Source organism: Eptatretus burgeri, chromosome 6 (assembly GCF_056783735.1).
Source record: "Eptatretus burgeri isolate ZD-2024b chromosome 6, Ebu_testis_v1, whole genome shotgun sequence".
Classification (NCBI taxonomy): Eukaryota; Metazoa; Chordata; class Myxini; order Myxiniformes; family Myxinidae; genus Eptatretus; species Eptatretus burgeri.
In genome coordinates, this window is record NC_140966.1 from 5,809,264 (window position 1) to 5,833,900 (window position 24,637).

The window sequence follows — 24,637 nt, forward strand, 5'->3', positions numbered from 1 at the left end:
TTGTGTTAAATGTTGAAATAAACCTACATACGAGAATTGGTGTATGCATGTCAGTGGCTTGCAATCAGAGCACTTATTAAAATAAAATAAATACCTCCAGACTTTTGAAACACCTTGTACTGTCTGTATAATATCTCCCAATCCCTTTTAATTACACTCCAAAAAAATCCACAAGGGCACATCATGGTGAAATACTCCAGCCTTGTATTTCAAACTGTTTATATTATATATACATACCCATGATCATCCATCTATTGTGATCTTTCTTGTGAAATGACAGTGCAGCTTAAGATGCAATGTGAAAAGTTCCGTTGTGATTGATATTTATTAAAATAATTCTCCCCTCCTCCATATTCAGGCTGGTGCTGAGATCTCAACAGTGAACCCTGAGCAGTATGGGAAACGATTTCTGGACTTTGTAAATGAAATTGTGATGTAACCAGGCATCTCCCATGCAAAGCAAGGATGTTTGGGCCTTCAACTAAGGATGTTTGGGGGAGCGGAATACATCGATGTTTGTGGAGGGAAGGAAAGAAAACCCATGTGAGATCTGCTCTGCAAGGCATGGTATTTCACCTGTTTGTGGCTGTTTTTTTTTTGGGGGGGGAGTTATATATATATATATATATATATATATATATATATATATATATATATATATATATATATATATATATATATATATATATATATATATATATATATATATATATATATATATATATATATATATATATATATATATATATATATATATATATATATATATATATATATATATATATTGAAAAACAAATGGTTCCTACGTTTTGGAAGAATTTTTTTTTATTTTTTGAAATGGCCAACTTTCTTCTTTAGTTTACAGTGGCACTGCTGCAACACCAATGTTTGTGCCATGCATGTAAAGTCTTATAGGCATGTTGCAGTGAATGGGATGAAGGCTTTGACAGTTGGAACCCAAAACAGTACAGTTTTTGGCCTTATAGGTCAAGTGCAAGTATGAAATTATCCATTTATATATAATATATACATATAAAAGTGGCATTTTTGTCCTGTTCAAATTATTGTTTGCCATGCATACGCAGCAGCCCTGGTGTTATGTATTTAACTTGTGATTATTGTTTAAAAAAAAAAAATTTTGAATTTGCTGGTTTTTTTTTCTTTCTTCTCCCCACCATTTCATGGTTACATTTTATATTTTGATGCTTCATTCCATTGTATATAAATTAAATACATGACTGCTTAAAACTGTTTACTTTTATAGTATAACATGCTGCCACACTCCCCCTTTCACCCTCCAAAAAAAATCATTTTAATTACGACCTTGATACCAATTAAAATGGTTGCAATCATTTTAATGACAACCATTGGTCAGTGTGTTCAAAAGTGAAAATTTATTTACCATAGCTTCAAAAAAAAGTAAAAATTACAACAAATCAGATTATGGTATTTGCTATAGTCGAGGTTGGCTTGCCTTGAAATGATCCACCCTCAAGATGCAATATGTGCTTGGGCCAACAAAGCACAACAGAAGAGATGAAATCCACCTTCAAATACACGATCCAGTCCAGTGTGCCCAAAGCTCATTTGTAAAAGCAAACTTGCATTACGACGACAACCATGTGGATAAATGTTTTATTCACCAACCACTGCCCTTGTAATGTGGTAACAAATTGTTTAAGTAATCATAAAGGTCTTGAATATCACTCCAGGCATGGCGAATTGATAAAAGCCATGCTTCCCCCCCACCCCCACTGTTACCACTTGCATTGAGTCCTGTACAAAAAAAAAAGTTTTAACCACACGTGGAGCTTGCAGAGATCTTCATCACTTTGGGTACTGCCGAAGGACGAGAACGACTTGTAAGTAAAAAGAATGCACCACATTTTATGATTACAAAACAAACTAGAACTGCCACTTTATAACTGCTGGCAGTGATGACCGGGTACCCATACACGACACCTTTGATACGACGTGAGACTTAAACGATGGTCGCAAAGTTTCGTGACTATAGGATGAGCGGTTCCGGAGAAAACTATATTTAATGTTCTTGAATCCGACGTGGCTGCCAAACCGTGTGACCTATTGATAAGAAATTAAACTTATATTCACCACTCGTGTGCGATACGTACGTGAAGTTTCCCCTCGATCTGACCGGCCGTTCTGGAGAAGATGTTTGAAGGTTTTAGGGTAAATTTGACGTGGCCGCCAAACCGTGTGACCTATCGATTAGAAATTAACAAACTTGTGAAAGGATGTCTTGGGGAAAGTGTGCGGGAATTTTTGCCTCGATCTGTCCGGCTGTTCTGGAGAAGATTTAAAAAATTTATTAATTTTCAATCCAAGATGGCTGACTAACCATGTGACCTATGACATCACATTTATATTCTGCTTCAAACCGTGTATTGGAACACGTCTGTCAAGTTTAGTGTTAATCGGAAAATGTGTTCTTTCCAAGATGGCCACCACACAATGTGACGTCAATTTTTAGCATGTCTTATCGCACTTCATTATTTACTCTTCTTCATTATTTACTCTTTTTTTTACTCTGCTTCTTCATTATTTACTCTGCTTCATTATTGATTCTTCTAAATTAAAATTAAGAGCTTGGCGTTGTTCTTCTGGTGAAGGCAAAACCTTTTAGACGTGGCTCTTGGACACATTTGTCCTCGTTAACATATGTGCAGGCATGGGGATAGATTATAGTAGCAAAATCTTGCTTTGATAGGTTATGTGGTTCCAGAGAAAACATTTAGTATAATTCTTGAATCCAACATGGCTGCCAAACCATGTGATCTATCAATTAGAAATTAACAAACTTGTGAAAGGATGTCTTGCGGAAAGTGTGTGTGAATTTTTGCCTCAATCTGTCCGGATGTTCTGGAGAAGAAGATTTTTAAAATTAATTCATTTTCAATCCAAGATGGCTGCCAAACCATGTGACCTATAACTTCATAAATTTAAATTCAGCTTCCCATCGGCGACCCGAACAAGTGTGAAATTAACAAACTTATATTCCCTACTCGTGGCCAATAGGTTTGTGAAGTTTCCCCTTGATCTGACGAGCCGTTCTGGAGAAGTAGATGTTTGAAGGTTTTGGGTAAATTCAAGATGGCCACCAAACCGTTGTGGTTGTGCTGTTAATGCAGTGCTCCCTCTATAAGGTTGGGCAGGAATTTGATTTGCTTAGGATGCTGGTGATAACTTGCCTTCTCTTTACGAAGTAGACTTTGGGAGCAAACATCCGATTTTAATTCCAGCAGACAGGACGCCAGTTTAACGTCCATCTGAGGGACGACGTACACATTGAATAACAAGGAAGACTTTATAGCTGGGTTGGGAATCCAACCCAGGCTAGACAGCTTTGAGGTGAGTGTGCGTACCCCAGGCCATCCTGCCAGCCCGTAAATAAACGGGTTCATTATTCAGCCGGTAGCTTTTGAAACGGCTCTTAAAGCTGTTTAAGTCCCTCACCAGGACTTTTGTGTGGCTAATAAATTAAAGGTCATTGACTAAATGTGAAGGTAAAAGGTGGGAATTGTCTGAAGGCGTCTAAAATGTATGAAAAGGGTAGAAAAGTCCAAGGTTCTTTGGGTTCTCAAGTTAAGATCTTCAGATAAAGGGTCTAACGTAATTCATACACATACATTCTGTGCTGAGAAACAAACGTGGACCCGAATACAATACGGCCTCTCTTCTAGCAAGGGTAATAATATGGAGCACACATGATAGCATGCTCACACTCACCTTTTGCTTACGAAATGCATGTTAATCCAATCTGGTTTTCAAGACCCGCGTGGTGACTTTATCCTTTTCTCTGCAAAAGAAAAATTTCAACAAGTAGTTAAAACAATTCAATCTGCTATGATGTACAGATTTGTACGTACATTAGACATATCGGTGAGAAGAATGGTAAAATAGCAGTCAAGAGCCATTGCCCTCTCAAATTCCCATGTGGCTGTGCCATTGCTGTGAGCAGGACTGTGCTGCTGATGCAGTGCCCCCTACTGGTGAGAAATTTGAAAATAAAATTTCAGGGTGCTGGCTTTTCACAAACGAGACGTATGACCATCAACCAAATAATGCCAGCAGAAAGGATACCCATTTCAATGTCCATTTGAAGGATGGCACACACTGATGCCTCACTGCTTTTGACACATGATTGCCAGTTATAGAGGGGTGAGATTCAAACCGAGGTTCGACAGCTCAGAGACGAGTGCACGTACTATCCCAGCCCAGATTATGTAATAATACAGCAACACCATCGAAACCACACATTTCACATCAATAATACTTGCATGGGAAAATGTGTTGTAAAAACGGCCAAACCCACCCTGAGGAAGCACTCCGTTAAGCAGGGGTTTCACATCGATTGTTGTACTTGTATTACAAACAAACACTTACATCAGGTGAATCACAGCTCCACTTCCAGACAGGGCATCCCTGTTTACAGCACTCAATAGTGCTTGGGAGATGGCTTCAAACAGTTCCTCTGGTTCCTGTATGAAAGTACAAAATATTTTTGTATACTCACAAATGATGATGGCAATAGAAACAAAAGTTCTGATTTGTTTAACATCTCATTCACTGAACAAGGATATTAAACAGGAAGCACTGCACACACATATCAGGAAAACAAACAAACAAGGAATTTCACAAACATCCAATGGTACAGATAATTAGAGGAATCACTAGGACAGTTTCAATTCCCAACGCATGAGGTATTGTGCTGCAAAATAATTATAATTTGTGCGCTTGCTGCGTGCGTCGAGGGCAATGTCAACATGATGCATAAAACACTTCAAATGCAAATTTTGTCCACTTGCTCTACTGGTAGACCAATCGATGCTAAGCCACAGTATCATTTTGTTGGTCTTCAGGCCATGTGGACATGGCAATGCACCAAGGTGTCAATATGTCTATCATATTCAAGCCAGAGGGGGAAGTTGAGTGGTGAGCGAAGATATTGTTATGGATCTGGAAACCATTTACATTCAACATACAGATGTCCCAAAAGTCAGTTATGTCGTTAAGTATGTGTGTAGTCAGATCCCTTTCCTTTTGTCTTGTGGGAGAATCAAAGGTGTGCGTTGCGATTTCTTTTAGTTAGGTTATTACATCTAATAAACCATCCCATCTGCATGACCCCTTCGGCCCATCAGCACCCGCTGGCTGCTCGTACATTGACTTGCCGAGAGGGGGTCTTGCGGTTCCAGTTCTTGGCTCCACGAACGTTGTAACTCTTGTACGATGACCTTCGCGGTGCTGACACTGTTACTCATCAAGAGCGAAACCACATGGAGGAGTAACTGGGGTCTCCTGGCAGGGGCAGAGGCCCCAACCTGGAAAGGTGGGCCTGAGGACCCTGTCCAATCAGAGGTGGACAGCGAGGTACGTTTTCAAAGGGCCACTCCCCGTGGAGAGAGGCCAATAAAATCTCAGACTGTTTAAAAAAAAAAAAAGGGTCAGGTCGAGTTTGCTTTCACGGTGGCTGTATGGGGTTCTGGAGTTCCACGGTGGCTGCTACAAGGAGTTTTAAGGACAGAGCGACCCTGACCCCTCCGTGGACCCCGATTGTTCATCACCCGAGCTCCGCCACGAACCACGAGTAGGTCGTCAGTAGTTGGAACTACCGCAGTCGGTTGAGTGACCCGGTTCAAGCAAGACGTGCCGAGGGTGTGGTTTCCCCAGTAGTCGAAATCGCGTAGTTAATTAGGTAAATTGGTTATAGACCCTACGCTACGCGGTTGAGATATTGGCAACCACGGTCGGTTAAACGACCTGCCGGCTCGCGGAGTTATCCGAGCAACGGACAACAATTCCGGGGAGTTTGGTGGGAGACGACGCAAGCTTTCCCCACCTGGTAGTCGTTCTCGCCACCGACCCCCGGCCCACAACTTTGATAGAATTGAAGGAAGGTTGGTGTACAATGTTAAATATCTTCACACACCATTACAATGGACCCCAAAAAATGGATCTGTGCAATCATCATGGTTTTTCAAAGGTTTATACAAATACCAATAAAGAATAGAGGTACTTCAGAAGAGATAGGATCAAAATGGAGAGCATGGGTATATGAGTGTATGCCTGGGGCTGGCTTAATGGTTAGGGTGGTGTGCTTGCGATCCTAGGATCCTGAGTTCAAATCCCACTCAGCTGTGGAATTAATACCAGGTGGGGTTGACTGCCCATCCATCCTTCGAAGTCGACAAAATGAGTGCCAGTGGCCACCCGTCCAGGATTGTGCCCAACAGACAAGGAGACTGCTTAGGCAGCACCAACGCTTTGCACAGAGTATGGTCCCAATGGATGTGATGTGATGTGATGTGATGTGATGTGATGTGATGTGATGTGATGTGATGTGATGTGATGTGATGTGATGTGATGTGATGTGATGTGATGTGATGTGATGTGATGTGATGTGATGTGATGTGATGTGATGTGATGTGATGTGATGTGATGTGATGTGATGTGATGTGATGTGATGTGATGTGATGTGATGTGATGTGATGTGATGTGATGTGATGTGATGTGATGTGATGGAGTAAAAGAAAGGTTGAATAGATTTGTCTCACTTTTTCCTTGAGAGATTAAAGAAGATATTGTGATTGTTGTGTGTGTGTGTGTGTGTGTGTGAACATGCAGATCTGCCTTCATATAGACAAGAAGCACCCCCTGGGCGGATGCACGCCTGGATAGACATGCCGAGACCGAGCTCTTTTTATATAGTGGATTGCTCATTCTCAGATTTATTAATATACCTCTGATGGTCATGAGATTCTTCATTGTTAAATGTTGTCTTGTTGCACATGTCGTTGTATAAATGGAGGAATGCTCTTTCCATGTTCCGGAAGAAACCAATGGGATCGACTTTTCAAATAGTTGATGAAGCTTGCATGAAAATAAATGAAGTGTACAGTATACTGAAACTGTTAGAAAAAGTTATTGGAATCGAAGCATGTAAGAATAAGGATAATAATAACTAAAAACAAGGGATCTCAACTCAAAGTTGAAAACATATTAAGGAATCTGCAAGACACGGAGCCAACAAGAGGAATTGCAGAATGGGTATACAGATAAAACCAATGCAGCAAGGAAGGATAAGCAGCAGTCAAGATTGATGGAATAGTGGATGGGGTGAGGCACAAACAGCATCTGAGAAAGGGGATGTGGCAATGGTGTATAAAATAAACAAACAGTTGACAGATCAAAGGATGGGAGAGAAAGAAACCAGTGGAAGATAAACAAGAATGGATGTTCATATCAGAGAAAGAACAGATGGTAAGGTGGCTGAACACTTTAAGGAGTTCTGGAAAGTAACCAAGCTCATTGCACAGAAACTAGAATCCTTGTGACAGCTGTCAAAGATATTTTGCAAATCTTTGGACCATAGTGACCAAGGAGGAAGAAAGGACTGGAAATAAAAACATCGAGGAAAAGATTAAAATGACGTGGGAGAAAGAAAACAAATCGCAACGAGAATAAAAAGAGCGGTAGGCTGGAAGCCTGGATGACCTTAAGATCAGGGAAGAGTCGTCGATGGAGCTATAAACCACCTGAACAGCGATCAGTGGGCCAAAGACAGACGTAAGTAGCCGAAATAATCACTGTATTATGCAATAGTCTAAAATGCAACAAACTTGATACTTTCATTGACCAGAAATTTTGAAGTTACCTCCACCGCCGAGGGTGGATGTAGGTTGTGTTTTCACTCGTTTGTTACTTGGGGAAAAATTTCCGCCAAGTATGTTGATCAGTTTGGTTAGTTAGTTACTTGCGAAAATCAGATTTGCAAGTACATCGATAGGTCAACTTTGTTATTCTATCCGTTTGTCTGTCAATCGCCTACAGGTCACAATTCTAAACTGATAGTCGTGAAACTCGTTTAATATACCAGTTTGAGGTCGAAGCATAGATACATATTGACACCAGTATATAGATATTGGAGAAAAAAAAAAACCTATATCAATGGAGCCTAATTACTCCGATTAACCTTTCCCAATCCAACCATATACTTGCTCGTTTCAGTGCTTCCAAGCCCCAACCCCCACTCTCCCTTCAACATTTGTTCCATTGTCAGTTCTACCTTGCTCTTCCATGAGCCTCCATCTTGAGAAGACGAAGACATGTCCGTTCAAATGAATATTCATTACACAACGAGGCTCACCAGATCAGGTTCCCACAGCGTTTCACACATTCCAAACATCTGCTCCGCACATGTCCCAGAAACCACAAAGTCTTCCGTCACCATTGGGCAGCCAATGAGGTCCAAGGAGCAGATGAAAGGTTTAAAGGTTATCGGATCCAGCCCCGCTATAACAGGATCGATGTAATATGGTCCGAACCTGTTGAAGACACTTGTTATAACCTGATACAAGGAGAGAGGAAGAGGGTTGTACTCATGTTATGTTTCATGCTATGTTTCATCACAAAGAAGTCCAATATGCAAACAATATCGTGATGAAATGGCTCAAAAACATTCACCATCCATAATTATCCCAGGACTTTCATACAAGTAAAGGCACAGCACAAAATACTTTTCATTTGACAGCAGAACTAACAACAAAAAAGATTCTGTTTTAATCCAATTCCGTCACGTCGTGTACAACATCTGGTGACATTCATGATCGGACTTCTCAAACAAGAGGGGGAGCACTTGGGAGAGTGCAAAACCTCCGCCGCCAATACTGCTGGGTCACTCAAGTGAACCTTATATCTTATTCATTAAATATGTCAACAGTGCTGACAGAGTTATAGTTCTTTTCTCCAACATTTTTTTTTGGGGAGGGGGGGGGGGTTGGAAATCACTTTAAAACATGTAGAAATGCAAAAAAAAGAAATCGAAATTTTGTTGAAAAAAAAGTTGCAAAAATTTTTTTTTCTCTCAATTTTTTTTTGGGGGGGGGATGGAAATCACTTAAAACATGTAGAAATGCAAAAAAAATTCTAACAATTTTTTTGGGGTGGTAATTTTTTTTTTGGGGGGGGGGGGTTGGAAATCACTAAAAACATGTAGAAATGCAAAAAAAAAAAAAAATTTCTCTAACAATATTTTTTTTTGGGGGGGGGGGGACCAAGTGCAAAATTTAATGGCATGATCCTTGGACCATACCTAACCCCACCACCAAGTTTCGTCGAAATCCGTCGAGGAGTTTTTCCGTAATACTGTTCACAAACAAAGAAACACACAAACAAACAAAGGGGTGAAAACAGTAACCTCCATCCATCTTCGAAGATGGCGGAGGTTAAACATACAATCACAAGTAAATAATGACATAATTTGACGTCGTGGTGTCAAACGATGTGCCTCCACCCACATTATTTCCTTTCTCTAACTTTGACCTCAAACCTCAAGACCATTTGACCTCAATATCCAATCTGTACACAGGTAGTGGACAAATATAAAATAAAATTGGAAACACCAATGTCGTCACTTAATAGGGCGTTGGGCCACCACGTGCGGCCAGTATGTGCTGGGGCATAGGGTCCACCAGCCTGTGGAATTCTTCAGGATGGATGCAGCACCATTCTTCCACAAGAAAGTTAATCAACTCACATCTGTTTAATGCAGGTGGAAAACACTGTCTCAGACGTCGTTCCAGAATATCCCATAAATGCTCGATTGGGTTCAGATTTGGTGACTGAGAAGACAATGACATATGGATAACATCAATGTCATGCTCATCAAACCAATGGGTAACCACACCTGCTCTGTGGATGGGGGCATTTTCATCCTGTAAGAAACCCCTCCCATCCATCCATCCATTAGGACCATACTCTGTGCAGAGCATTGGTGCTGCCTCAGCAGTCTCCTTGGCTATTGGGCACAATCGTGGATGGGTCGCCACTCCGACAGGATACCAGCATGCTGGCACTAATTTTGCCGACCTCGGAAGGATGACAGGCAGAGTCAACCCTACCTAGTATTAATTCAACACCCAAGTGGGATTTGAACTCAGGATGCTAGGATCCCAAGCCCACCACCCGAACCATTAAGCAAACACCAGGCATACACCCCTCCCGGCAGGAAAGAAATGCTGCAACACGAGGTGAAGATGATTACTCGGTACCACTCAGTAGCGATTGGCATTGACCTTGCAATTCGGAGGGAATGACTTTACCCAAACCATGCTTGGGAAATGCGCCCAACATTACAGAACCATCAGAACCCTTCACTGTGGGAACCAAGCCCTTAGGGTTAAAGAATTCTTTAGGTTGGCGCCACACGTGCACTCGTCCGTTTGTCGAGAACAAGGTGAAGGATTATTCATTTGACCAGATTTCTCCACTGCTTGGGAGTCCATTGACTGTGCTTTTTGCACCACTGGACTTGTAAACGTGCATTGCCACATTTGACGAGCGGTTTGTGCACTGCAACTCACTTATGGTATCCCACTCTGTGGTGTTCTCGGCAGACCGTTTTTGATGAAACTGGATGCTCGTACCCCAGGTTGAAATTTAGTCAATTGATCTGCAGTTGCTCGCCTGTTTTGCCTTGCACTTCAAATCAATACACGATATCACGATCCTGTAATATGTGCTTCCACCAACTGTTTGCCTTTGCTGATGATGTCTTTCCCTCAGAGTTCCGTGCCGACATCACCGCTCGTGAAACATCAGCTAGTTGAGCGGTCTTTGTCACCAAAGCTCCTGCCAAACGCACCCCAACAATAACTTCTCTTTCAGTCACAGAGGTCTCCTCTTGCAGCCATGCCAGCCATAATTATAGGCAACCAGGGCTGTGTAGCATTTTTATACATGAACCAAAGCATGCTGGGATGTTATTTGCTTAATCAACACATGGGCCACACCTGTGTGGAAGCCGTTGCTTTCAATATAATTGGTGTCCTTCGTTTACCCATGTGTCCATATTTTTGGCCACTACCTGCATCATGGTACATGCATTTAGTTTAGTTCAAATCCCCACCTCAAAAACATTTTTACCTCACATGACCTCTGACCTTTGACCACTTGCTGTGAAAATCTAATCGGTTCATCTTTGCATCATAATATTATGACGGGCCGGGGGTCGTCGGCTACCGACCGCTCTGACGGAGCCGCAAGTCGAGTCGGCCCGACCGATCACCCGGAATGTAGATCGCCGCCCGGATAACTCCGAACGACGGGTCCATGTACAAGAACCGAAATACGCCAATCGGCAGATCACATGGGGTAGGGTAGATTGTCAATCTTCAATGTACCTAAATACCCACATAATCCAACTACCGGAGTATTCCACCCTCGACGGATCTCGTACGGAACAAACCGCGGAGGCGAGCCTGTCCCGTGCGCGATTCCGAGCGGCTTAATCGCCGAGAACCGTCGGTCCAAATGTCCCCATTTTACGGCAAACCAACAGCTTTCCAACTCCCAACACACGAAATGCTCAGTCAATGAAAGCATCGACACGACGAGCTGAAAACATTTAACAATTGGTATATTTATTAATAATAATGGAGAACTAGGGAAACACGTAAGAGCAGAACTATACCGACTTTACGAAATGTCATGCAAACATTTACAGCACACAAAGCACTTAATTTCCGACTTATTAGACGGGCCCACGGACACACGTACGCACACACACACACACCCAAGAAATGGTCGCAGAGGCTTTTAATAACGAGCTCCAGCTCGGAGGACAGGTGAGCTGAAACCCAGAACCTATCTCGAACCTCTCCACCTCGTGTGGTCTTCAAGTTTTTTGGACCCGGGCTCGAGCGAGAGCGAGCTGGATCCAATCGCCGTGAGCCGCGATCCTTCCGCGCTTCGCAACACGTGCTGGTGAGACGAGGCGCCGATCCTTCCCGTCGATGCATCGCTTCCCCGAGGACCACCTCCAAGAAGAGGTCGAAGAGTCGCACCAAGCCGGGAATCAAAATGGAGAACAAAGAGCTCCAAGAACCAAGAAGAAGAAGCCACCACTCGCAGCTCGAGCCGAGCGACCAGCTCAACTCTCTTCCAAACAAAGCAGCTCGTAGCAAAAAGCTCTCCCGAGCCAAACAGAAGCCGAAGGCCCACTGAACCACCAAAGCAAAAAGCCTCCTCCCGAGCCAGGCCGCAGCCTAAGCTCACTGAGCCAGCCGAAGCAAAAAGCTTCTGAAGGCCTCAACCCTAACGCAAGCCAAGCAGGACCCGACGGTCTGCTGAACGACTACTCTCTGCCGAAATAAAAAGCTTAATACTCAACTCTGAACACGAACAAAGAAAAGATCTCCTCTTATCCTTCTCCCGCCCTTCCCCCGCTCCCGGCGTGACTCATGACTCATGCCCTCGTGCTCCATCCCCCGCTCAACCACGGGTGGGAGGGAGTTGTTGACATGAGTCACGGGACGGCAGGGTTCTTCTTCCTCTTCGCAGAAGAGGGGGTGGGATGTCTCCATTGTTCGTTCCCTAACTATTAAATTGATCCGCAGCGCATCTAATCGATTTCTGAACATTTAAACAATGGAAGGTGAGCTATCTCGGGAACAAGCACTTATCGACATAGCTGACTAAAGGAACCTGAATGTTGTGTGCAATCGAATTCCCAAATTCGTAACAATATATACTTGTACCAAGTTTGGTCAAAATCCCAATCACTGGTTCACAAGTGATTCACTTGTACTAAGTTTGACTAGTATCCCTTCAGCCATTAAGTTATCGCAGTAACAAAACCCTATCACTAATGCACGGACGGATGGACGGACAACCCAAAACATGCCTCAGGTGACTTGATCAGTGGAGGCATGAAAAAAAGAGCAGAGCAGACACTTATGATGCGAGTTGACATTTACTGCTCAAGGTTTGGCAAAATAAAAACTCAATTGACCGCGCGCACCGGCACGTGACCAGAAATAAATGGTCGCCTCAACAATAAAAGAGGACACGTGCTGAGGCACGCGGTGTATTGGCCTGAGGAAGCTTGCGTGGAGGTGGGTGAAACGTCGCCAGAGGCCAGGTCTGCTCTTGCTCATTACTTAAACTGGCAGAGTACCCGCCCTACGGGCGATCTTGTTCCAAGCATACAAAATGTCCTTCTGGCACATGCCTCTATTTGGGCGGTGTATAGGCAACTGAGAGCTGCGTCAATTGCTCGCGAATTTTTTTTTTTTAAACACCAGAGTTATGTGCATGAAGCAAAACATACCTACTGCTTACAATTCAAAACACCTCACTGCACTGGAAAACGTGGGGACAGGAATACAGTAAACCCTCAGATATCATGGGTTCCAATATCGTGGGTTTCTAACCAATCGCGGACAACCTATTGTGTTCCGATTTAGTCATCGCGGTATTTAATTTCGGTCAATCGCGGGTTTTGAGCCGAGATGAGTCATTGTTTGCATCCACATTCACATTACCCATTGGTGTCGTCACGTCACCAAAACCAGAAACGAATGGGTGCCATTACCTCCCATTACGAGCCTTTTGTTGTTTCTTGTGCACTGTTAGTTGGCAGAATCAGAACAGCATACGGAATGAAGCAAAGTTTCGTTATGAATCGTCATCAAACAGGAAATGACATTTGGAAATTCTGTAATTCGAGGTTGACAAGATCTAAAACAAAAACAAAAAAAAATTGTTGGCAAGAGGTGAAAGTGTGGCATCTGTGGGCTGCCATTACGGAATTAATGAAACGACTATGTGGAAAACTGAGTGGACCGGTGATACGGGAGAAATTATTTCGGATTTATCAAAGTTTTCATGAGGCATCTGGGGCCGAAGGCTCCAGCAAAACCATGGCAGACCATGATGATGGGAAAAACTACCCACTGCAGCTCGTGGAACTAATCGAGGCGAAGGGATTTATGCCGGAGCAGGTTTTTAACGCCGAAGAGATGGGATTATTTTGGAAGAGGATGCCATCTCGTACCTTCCTGTTCAAACAGGAAAGATCTGCTCCGGGTCAAGGTGGTAAAGGATCGTCTTACCCATCTATGTGGAAATGCAGCAGGCGTCATCATCGTGCTCCTGATGATCCAACAGCCATCGCAAGTTCGACATCCACCCTCTTACCTATAGCAGTATCAATCATCATCCTGAGCTAAGTCTTTTGTTTTCTAGTAATGGCAGAGTTCAGTGTGAGTACATAATGTTCTTACCCTCAACCACCTTGCTGTTTTGGAATAAATTTAAAAGGTAAAAGTCTTGTGCTGCTTTTGTTTAATTTACACAGTATTTATTTCAATGTCAACGATATATATATATATATATATATATATATATATATATATATATATATATATATATATATATATATATATATATATATATATATATATATATATATATATATATATATATATATATATATATATATATATTACATGTTTATTAAACCCCGCCATCTTCGAAGATGGATGGAGGTTACTGTTTTCACCCCTTTCTGTTTGTTTGTTTGTGAACAGTATTACGGAAAAACTCCTCGACGGATTTCGACGAAACTTGGTGGGGGGGGGGGGGTTAGGTATGGTCCAAGGATCATGCCATTAAATTTTGGACTTGGTCCCCCCCCCCAAAAAAAAATTGTTAGAGAAAAAAATATATTTTTTTGCATTTCTACATGTTTTAAGTGATTTCCAATCCCCCCCCTCAAAAAAATTGTTACCCCCCCAAAAAGAGAATTTTTTTTTTGCATTTTTACATGTTTTAAGTGATTCCCAACCCCCCCCCCCCCACCCCAAAAAAAAATTTTTTTTTTGCATTTCTACATGTTTTAAGTGATTTCCAACCCCCCACCCAAAAAAAAATTGTTAGAGAAAAAAAATTTTGCATCTTTTTTTCAACAAAATTTCAAATTTTTTTTTGCATTTTTACATGTTTTAAGCGATTTCCAACCCCCCCCCCCAAAAAAAAATGTTGGAGAAAAACTATAACTCTCAGCACTGTTGACATCATATTTAATGAATAAGATACAAGGTTCACTTGAGTGACCCAGCAGTATTGGCGACGGAGGTTTTGCACTCTCCCGAGTGCTCCCCCTCTTGTTTCAATTGTGATGTGTTTATTTCTGGCTGCCGCCGACCTTCCTTTATATTTTCTTGAAGACCAGGAACCGATCCTCCCCCTTTTCCCATTGGCCCTTGGTTTCCACTATCGCGGCATTTTCCAGGAACTTGAACCCCAGCAATATTGGAGGGTTTACTGCACTGCACTGTACTGTACTGTAAAGGGATGGGGACTTGTAATACTCTCTCCCACCTGGAGCGGCGCTACACGATACACATTTACATTGAGAATTTGCATCCCCCCCTCCCCTCTCTCCAAGACCACCAGCAAAGATAAAAACACCTCTATAAACGAGTTGGGGTCGTGCTGATCTGATGTAGCAAGTCTGGATATAATTGGCCCAGAACTGTTGGAGTAGTGCGACAAACAAACAAACAAACACCGTTCCGTGAATTACATCGAGTTACTTTTTTAGTTGGATGCTTTCTCCAATTAAAAAAAATAAAACTAGAGGGGGAGCACTCGGTAGAGTGCAAAAACCTCCGCCACCAATACTGCGAGGTCACTCAAGTGAACCTGATGTCCTATTCATTCAATTTGACATCAACAGTGCTCACAGAGTTATAGTTTGCAACTTTCCCTTTTACATGCTCAATTCATTAGTCATACCTAGATTCCTTGAGACAGAAATTGATTTACGTGGGTATATCCACCTGAAGTTCCAAAATCAGCTGCAATTATAATTTTGGCATGTTTTTGTTGGAAATGACTTATAACATGTAGAAATGCAAAAAAAAAAAAAAAAAAAAAAAAAAAAAAAAAAAAAAAAAATCGAAATTTTGTTGAAAAAAAAGTTGCAAAATTTTTTTTTTCTTTTTTTCTCTAACAATTTTTAATTTTTTTTTGGCTGGAAATCACTTAAAACATGTAGAAATGCAAAAACAAAAATTCAAATATTTTTTCAAAATGGCCACCATATTGGACTTTGGACAAAGTCCAAAATCTAATGGCACGATCCTTGGACCATACCTAACCCCACCACCAAGTTTCGTCGAAATCCGTCGAGGAGTTTTTCCGTAATACTGTTCACAAACAAACAAACAAACAGACAGACGGGTGAAAACAGTAACCTCCGTCCATCTTCGATGGCGGAGGTTCATAAAGTATACATTACATATTCCACAAATACATGATTACCTTCGCTCGTACAGCAAGTTCGACACCATACTCATAAAGGTGTTGGGTTTTATGGAACGTCCTTCCCGGAGTTCGTACAGGTTCAGTCGGAATTTCAAGCGTTCATGGCTGGTGGAGAAACGAATGGGTGCCATGAAAACATATAAAATCATACATCACCCCTTTTATATCCATATCTTTGTAATTTGTTCAAAACCACCACCTTAATGTCACCAAAACCATATAACGGAAGCTCACACAGTCTGCACGTCTGAGGCAAGGCCTGCCATGCCGATGTAGAGGTGGTCACCCATAGAAAAGACCTTCTCAAAAGAGGATGAGACCATCTGAGCCTGGACTCCAAAGCGTAGGTCACCACCGATGGCAACACAGTTTTTCCCTCGCATTGCGAGAACTGCGCCGCCATTGTATGACATAATAGACTGCGGGGACGGTAAAAGAGAATTTCAACAGGTTAATTGCATTCATGGTTGTCACGGAGACTTTTAACCTGTAAAGCAAAACATTTATTGACATTTCTAATAGATGTTTCTACAATCATTCTAACCTAGCCATGACAGGGAACACAGGGAATGACCATCAATTGCTTTAAAGTATCATATACTTTTATTTTCAACTGGGCCTGAGGGGAAGAAACAAGTGCTCCTGTTGCTGCATTGAAGAGGAAATTGAAAGCCTAAGTCAGGTTAGTGAACACTGTGTACTTGAACTCACTTATTGATTGTATAATACATTACAAATGCTGATTTTCGAACCTATATGCCATACGTACATGTACATTATTGCTCATATCTCAGAAACTATTGGAGTGCCCATCACAAAATTTATGTGGAAGCTTCTTGACATCATAAGGTACCTCTGGGATGAATTTGAGGAAATTTGAAGGATACATTTTTTGGGGATTCACGATTGAAGTTTATATTTTGTGATAACTTTTTTTGTGGTTGGAGGTAGGAAAATGTTGCCCAGACAAATTCATAGGGCATGAAAATACCTTTAAAATGACACCAAAACCAGCTCTCGAGGTGTTATACTTTTAGAGATATGGCCATTTGAATTCGCGACGTCGTGCTAATTAGTCCAAAGTTCGTTAGTCTGTATCTCACTAATTAAGAGGCTGTTAGCAAAAATATTTGAGTTCTTGCAATTTTTCATGGGTCCCAATTGGTTCCCAAAGTTTTACAAAAATCTGAGAGATGACGGCAGATTCTTTGATGATTTGACATGGAATGACCCATATAATGTTAATGTAATACCAAAAATGACAATAAATATCAAAGTTTGACAGGTCTACACACTTGCATCTTATTACAAATCAGCCATCTCTCACCGTTCATGAGTTAGACACAAAAACGGGCAAAAAATACCAAAATTCAGTAATCAGACCTTGAAGATGACCTCAGGTGGTGTTGAAAATGACACTATTGAACTCGCCGTCCTCAAAAACCCCTACACGGATCCCGAGATCATGTCTCTAGCCCTTCCAGAAGTCATTTTAGCCCCGGACTCAAGTTAATCCTTCAGACTCGTTACAAACCTAGAGCCTGGGAGGTTCCAGTCCTTCTCTATAGGAGTCTACGATTTATTTACAGAACTGCATTACAACGTACAATACAGAATATATAAGCAATGAAAAGTGTGTGAATTTATTTAAACATGATATATTTAATGGGGTGTGGGTAAGGAGGGTGTGAAGGAACCTAACTTACCTATTTATTTTATTAGTTCCCTACCGGTTTCACCGGAGGAGATGATAGGTTTGCTCTCCGTCTATCCGTCCATCCCACCTGTGGTTTTTCAGACTTTTTCCCCCACACCCTTGAACATATTCAACTGAAACTTGGTGCATGGCTTTATTATAAGAAGTTACAGAACAAGTTCGAGCTTCAGGGCGTTTCGTCAATTTTTCCACAGACTTATTCCCTTTTTAAATTTAGAAAATATATCACATCGGTGAGGCACATGGATGGCAAAGCAATTGTCCCTCTTGTTTCTTCCGAGATAAATTGATCCATTTAACGTCGTTTAGCTTATCCCATGGTTCTCAAGAACGTAACCACAACGTTAACCGAGGACCAAGTGTACAACACGATATCTCAAAAAGTTATGGATGGATTTTGACAAAACTAGGTGGACGTCTTGGGTTGGTGACAAGAAGAAGCAGATTCGATTTTTGCTTCAGGTCCGAATCCAGATCAGGCCCATCAGTGGGATACAAAACGTAACCTGTTCATCCTGCAGAGGTGTACACTCGACCGAGTGTCGTTCTTCGAACGTATGCAAATTTGGTGAAATTTACTTTTAAGTCTTCAGATCAAGCTATTCTCCCAGTGCCATCCCTAAAGGGGCGTACACCCTGTTTTAAGGACCTACGCCCTGTTTTAAGGACCTACGCCCTGTTTTAAGGACCTACGCCCTGTTTTAAGGACCTACGCCCTGTTTTAAGGACCTACGCCCTGTTTTAAGGACCTACGCCCTGTTTTAAGGACCTACGCCCTGTTTTAAGGACCTACGCCCTGTTTTAAGGACCTACGCCCTGTTTTAAGGGCCTACGCCCTGTTTTATGGGCCTACGCCCTGTTCTATGGGCCTACGCCCTGTTTTATGGGCCCACGCCCTGTTTTATGGGCCCACGCCCTGTTTTATGGGCCCACGCCCTGTTTTATGGGCCCACGCCCTGTTTTATGGGCCCACGCCCTGTTTTATGGGCCTACGCCCTGTTTTATGGGCCTACGCCCTGTTTTATGGGCCTACGCCCTGTTTTATGGGCCTACGCCCTGTTTTAAGGGCCTACGCCCTGTTTTATGGGCCTACGCCCTGTTTTATGGGCCTACGCCCTGTTTTATGGGCCTACGCCCTGTTTTATGGGCCTACGCCCTGTTTTATGGGCCTACGCCCTGCATGGATTGACACCCGCACAACCACAAATTGTGCTTTCAAATATTCCCACAGCGAGGGGGGCCAAACCGCAGGGGATCACCCCCCTCCTACCCCAGGTGCAATGTGTGGGGTCACGCCCTCCGTTACCACAGATTATCTTTATGGGGGATAATGAAGACTCCTCTTTCACGGGCACCAATCAATTCCACACTCTTGTAGGTTCATCGGAGAAAGTTTCTCGCCCAAGTCTTTCACGAACAGAATGGCCAGGTTTGACGAGGGATTACGATAGGAATCTGTCATTTGTTCAGCGTGCCGGCGATAACTCGCCTCCCTGTTCGCCGACAACACCGTGGGACCTTGAAGCACACACAGACCAATCAAAGCCTTCATCCACATGACCCATTGGTGTCGTCACGGTAACGAATTAAAAAAAAAAATCGAACCGATCCTCGGTTCAAACACTGTCGACGAGAAAGACCCGGTCGATACAAGACAGGTCGGAATGTCCAAACGCCGAGTTCACGATGTACTTACCATGGCGGCGATTGGAGCTTCAACGACGACTCGGTACGACGAACGTGTTGCCGATGGAAACGAGGAATGCAGGTTAAATGGACGACAAAACGTTCAAATGTGACAAGGAATCGTCGGGACGTTGACTGGACTCACGTGAGGCCTAAACCCGCCGCGTCATTCACTCTCTCGCGTCACTTCCTTCTAATTCATTCCTTTCTGTAGACTCGAGTTTTTCCTTATTGAATGTGAATCACGTGATCGCATAATACCACCATGATCATAAATTATTTAAAGTAATATTATCCTCCGATGTGACGATACGTTGTTTTACATTCCAAAGATTCACATGTCGAGTTGTGCGAAAATTCAATCTCTACTCATTCCTTAATTTTACTTCTTTCTTCTTTTTTTAGTCGATCTCCTCTCCTCTTCTCTGATTGGACGGCATGTCCCTCCCATTGACCAATAGTTACTGTTATTTATTGTAATCGAATCATCGGTCCTTCCGACCTTTCCACTTCCGTTTAAAATAGTTGCTGTGTGTGTGTGTGTGTGTGTGTGTGTGTGTGTGTGTGTGTGTGTGTGTGTGTGTGTGTGTGTGTGTGTGTGTGTGTGTGTGTGTGTGTGTGTGTGTGTGTGTGTGTGTGTGTGTGTGTGTGTGTGTGTGTGTGTGTGTGTGTGTGTGTGTGTGTGTGCCGTATTGTTACGGTTGTGGAAATTCACAGAACACCATTCAGGTTTCCCAGAGATCAGTGATGTCGATAAGTGTGTTCAGATTAGATTTCCCCACTGATGTCAAAAGGGATTTTATTCGAGTAACCGGGCTGTGATCTTTGAGTCAGCCATTATTATTTTGCTATCTTTATTTTGGAACAACCACTACTTCAACAACCACAACCGCATCTCAACAACCACGCCATCCCCAACCACAGAGCAACCACAACATTGCCTCACCTTCATCTCCGTTACGCCGCCATCTTTTCGCCAGCCACGGCGAATCCCACGGACGAGCGGCATCTCCGCCGACAGACGTGGGAGCTGATGATTTCTACCACGTCCGCTCTCTCCGTGTTTCCCGACAAGATCGGATCTAAATACCAAAAGGGGCGGAGCCAGCGGGGGGGGGGTGAAAGGTCGAAGGTGGGGGGATCAAACTCACCTCCCACGGACCCCATAAAAAAGCGCGCTGGAACGCACAGCGAGTCAGTTCTTCTTGCCTGGAGAGTTTGCCTGGAGTTTTGCCTGGAGTCGGTCTGGGTTCGCTGAGAAGTCTGTGAGCAGTCTGTCAATGTTTGAGTCCAGTGGAGGGCAGTCGGAGTCATCGGAGTGCAGCAAAGCCCAGAGCGCAGCCAAGCCGGCAGTACAGTGCCGAACCGTAGGTCAGTGGACACAGCTGGAGAGAAGTCGCCAGCCAGCCCCGAGACGGTCCAAGCAACGCTGAGGAGCGGGTGGGCTTTTAAAAGGACATCAACTCGTAAAAGAGAGCAAGGCCCGTCCGTTCCTCCAAGGCGTCGTCGGCTAGGCCGATCCACCAGGCTGCACGGCAGGGCCTGGACCAACCGAGCTGCCGTGTTTACGGTGAAATGTCGAGGGTCCCCCAGCGAGTCACCACAAGGGTGGCAGTTAACCAGCACGGCCTCTCGGAGCTCTTGCGGTCTCCACAGCTCCGCGAAGATGAAAGGCCTACGGGTCCAGTTCTGCCCTTTCCTTTCCTGGGGTTTTCTTTGTATGAAAGTTATGGCGCCGTGTCCATAAGTAGAACTGTTAAGTGATTGTGTACATAATAGATAGACAAGCGGCTGTAGGTCTTTGTTTACTCGTGTCCTGTCCCTGACCCCCATCCATTGCATACGTGCCTTCATTGATTGCATACGTGTATGAAATAAATGTCTTTGTTTGAATGTCACCTGCTCGTTGCGTCCTCTTCCTCAATTGAACTGCCATACCTACGTACGGAATATTAACTGGCTGTTAATAGCCGATAAGATAATCGGGTCCAATGGGGCTTCGCGATAATACACCGCTCGGCAAATCGCAAACGGAGCGAGCTGCTTAAGCGGCTTGTTCCCAAGCAGGTCCCGTTGAGGTGTAAATCCCCGGCATTTCTGTCTGCGCGCATACTTAGGTAAATCGACAATTCAGCGATCGGACCCTGTGGCGCGTGGACAGAGTAGTTGGCTGATTTTCGGTGTGATTAAAAACACACACCTGTAGCTGGATTTCGGCGTTGATCCGAAAGCTGCGACTGGGATTGCCACGTCCGGTGGGCGCGTGGCCGCGATTAGTTAAAAGCAGTCGCTCGCACGCCGGCGGGGTGGAACCATAACAATATATTTGTGTGTGTATTTTTATTTTTTTTTTGTGTTTGTGTTTGTGTTTTTATGTGTGTGTTTGTGTTTTTTGTGTGTGTGTTTGTGTTTTGTGTGTGTGTGTGTGTGTGTGTGTTTTTGTGTGTGTGTGTGTGTTTGTGTTTTTATGTGTGTGTTTGTGTTTTTTGTGTGTGTGTGTGTGTGTGTGTGTGTGTGTGTGTGTGTGTATGTGTGTGTTTGTGTTTTTGTGTGTGTGTGTGTGTGTGTGTGTGTTTTTTTGTGTGTGTGTGTGTGTGTGTGTGTGTGTGTGTGTGTGTGTGTTTGTGTTTTTTGTGTGTGTGTGTGTGTGTGTGTTTGTGTTTTTGTGTGTTTGTGTTTTTGTGTGTGTGTGTGTTTGTGTTTTTGTGTGTGTGTGTGTGTGTGTTTGTGTTTTTGTGTATGTGTGTGTGTTTGTGTTTTTGTGTGTGTGTTTGTGTTTTGTGTGTTTGTGTGTGTGCGTTTTGTGTGTGTGTGTTTTTATGTGTGTTTGTGTTTTTGTGTGTGTGTGTGTGTTTGTGTTTTTGTGTGTGTGTGTGTGTGTTTGTGTTTTTGTGTGTGTGTGTGTTTGTGTTTTTCTGTGTGTGTTTGTGTTTTTGTGTGTTTGTGTGTGTGCGTTTTGTGTGTGTGTTTTTATGTGTGTGTGTGTTTGTGTTTTTGTGTGTGTGTGTGTGTGTGTGTGTGTGTGTTTGTGTTTTTGTGTGTATGTGTGTGTTTGTGTTTTTTGTGTGTGTGTTTGTGTTTTTGTGTGTTTGTGTGTGTGCGTTTTGTGTGTGTGTGTTTTTATGTGTGTTTGTGTTTTTGTGTGTGTGTTTTTGTGTTTGTGTTTTTATGTGTTTTTGTGTGTGTGTGTGTGTGTGTGTGTGTGTGTTTGTGTGTGCTTTTTGTGTGTGTTTGTGTTTTTGTGTGTATGTGTGTGTGTTTGTGTTTTTTGTGTGTGTGTGTGTGTTTGTGTTTTTGTGTGTGTGTTTGTGTTTTTGTGTGTGTTTGTGTTTTTGTTTGTGTTTTTATGTGTGTGTGTGTGTGTTTGTGTTTGTGTGTGTTTGTGTTTTTGTGTGTTTGTGTGTGTGTTTGTGTTTTTATGTGTGTGTGCGTTTTTGTGTGTGTTTGTGTGTTTGTGTTTTTTGTGTGTGTGTTTCACTACTCTTTATAATTAATTTATTTAATTCATTCAGTTTAATCACACATGATTATAATTATCACATATGTATGTATTTCAAAAAGTGTTTGTGTTTGCTTCACTTGTGTGCACTTTTGAACCGCTGCACGGAATGAGGTGAAATCTGACTGTTGTACTGGCGATATGGACGGCACGCTTTGAAGCAGAAAAAATCTTCTCCTCCCTCGAACGCCAATCGTGTTTTCACATTAACATTACAAAAGAACACAAAACCAAACAGAGAACATCATGATTATCGACTTGCCCCCCCCCCCCCCAAAAAAAAAATCGATCATCCCGAAAGTGCTGTTGGCAATAACATTAATACACTGATCACTACACAACACGAACTGGATGAGAAGCTCGACACAGTTGAACCATACATCGGACTGGTAGGATTATGGGTATTCAAGTTGCACGCATCATTGTGTCGCCACCGCACACGCCGCCATGTTGCTAGGCCCAGCGCATGATTCACCGCGTTCCGTTATGTTTATGCGAGAAAGTGTTCGCATTGACTTTGACTTTCCCCCTCAAATTTAACATTCAACTTTCAAGATCTCCCGAGAATTTATCACGCGAGTCGAAATAATATCCGCTCCGAGTGGGCCTACAAAGATGGCGCTTCGTGGCAACAAATTCTCACCGCTCATAATCTTTCCGGTCTGACGTAAGGTTCAATGCTCCACACCGATTGGTCGAGCGAGTGTGACGCCGAGCGGCGGCCATCTTGTGACCCTCAGAAAGCGACTCTGCTCCCTTGAAACGAGTGTCTTGAAAGCCGTGCTACTTTTCACCTGAACTTTACACTTCCTCCTGTGATTGTTGTGGTGTTGTGAAATACAATTGTAATACGTCAGATGCCTGCTTGTGTCGCATACGGTTGTATAAATCGTGATGACAGCGATCGACGCAAAAACGGTGTGACGTTTCACAGGTGAGAATCCAAGCGTCGTGTGGTGTTCAACCTTCCCCAGGTGAATGATGTCGGGGACGGATCATGATCTATGTTTCATTGACCTAGTATTGTATTAAAACGAAAAAAAAATGTGGACTCCAACAATTACATTGAACTAATATTATTATTATGATCCCCATGACAAGTCTGAAGACGACGATGGTTCACGAGTGGTATTTGACGATGTAGATTGTTTCAGAAGTCAAGGATGAGACAATGTGATAATTTTTGACCAAGTTATAAAAATGATCAACATGATGTGGTACGAGTGACAGGTTATTAGCCGCAAAATGTCGAAAACCTGGTTTCGTTCAACAACTTTCAAAATTTGACCTTTGCATGACCTTGAAAGGTCACAAAACAATGTTGTGGACATTAAAATAAGGAAACAGGATACGTGCTATAGCTTATTGGAGTTAGTTCGTCGAAGAAGGTCGAAAACCCGGTTCGATTCCCACAACTTTGAAAATTTGACCTTTGTGACCTTTAAAGGTCAAAGGTCAAGGATTATGACCTTTGGTGCAAAACTTCCTCCGGAACATTCCAGGAACAATACAACGTCATATAGGCTATATGGCATTTCACACTCCTCGGATTATCCATACTTTGATGAAATCGGCGTAAAAACAAACTTGAAGGGGGCGCCACG

At 42.9% G+C, this 24,637-nt stretch overlaps 2 protein-coding genes across 3 annotated transcripts in view; one reads left to right on the plus strand and one right to left on the minus strand.

The window, feature by feature from the left end:
- Nucleotides 1-674, plus strand: part of LOC147024174 (phosphatidylinositol 5-phosphate 4-kinase type-2 alpha-like) — a 45,914-nt gene extending 45,240 nt beyond the window's left edge. For both annotated transcript variants that reach the window (XM_085883828.1, XM_085883830.1), the window contains one exon: nucleotides 359-674. In XM_085883828.1, the coding sequence (XP_085739954.1) occupies nucleotides 359-439 (81 nt within the window). In that variant the 3' untranslated portion in view covers nucleotides 440-674. The remainder of the gene's footprint in view (nucleotides 1-358) is intronic.
- Nucleotides 675-1,371: 697 nt separating this feature from the next.
- On the minus strand, nucleotides 1,372-19,741 carry PSMB3 (proteasome 20S subunit beta 3). Its single transcript, XM_085883836.1, has 7 exons — nucleotides 19,545-19,741; nucleotides 16,366-16,550; nucleotides 16,129-16,236; nucleotides 8,168-8,345; nucleotides 4,405-4,499; nucleotides 3,748-3,817; nucleotides 1,372-1,839 (listed from the first exon to the last, which is right to left on the minus strand). The coding sequence occupies exons 1-6, from the start codon at nucleotides 19,545-19,547 to the stop codon at nucleotides 3,769-3,771; spliced, it is 618 nt and encodes a 205-aa protein (XP_085739962.1). The 5' UTR covers nucleotides 19,548-19,741; the 3' UTR covers nucleotides 1,372-1,839; nucleotides 3,748-3,768.
- Between the last annotated feature and the right edge of the window lie 4,896 nt (nucleotides 19,742-24,637).

Bases quoted from the DNA above. Each gene is read 5' to 3' on its own strand.
- PSMB3 (XM_085883836.1), bottom strand. The intron at 4,500-8,167 runs GTGAGCCTCGTT...ACTTTCATACAG, and splicing joins CGCTGTGGGAACCTGATCTG to GAACCAGAGGAACTGTTTGA. The intron at 3,818-4,404 runs GTAAGTGTTTGT...TTTCTTTTGCAG, and splicing joins GGAGCTGTGATTCACCTGAT to AGAAAAGGATAAAGTCACCA.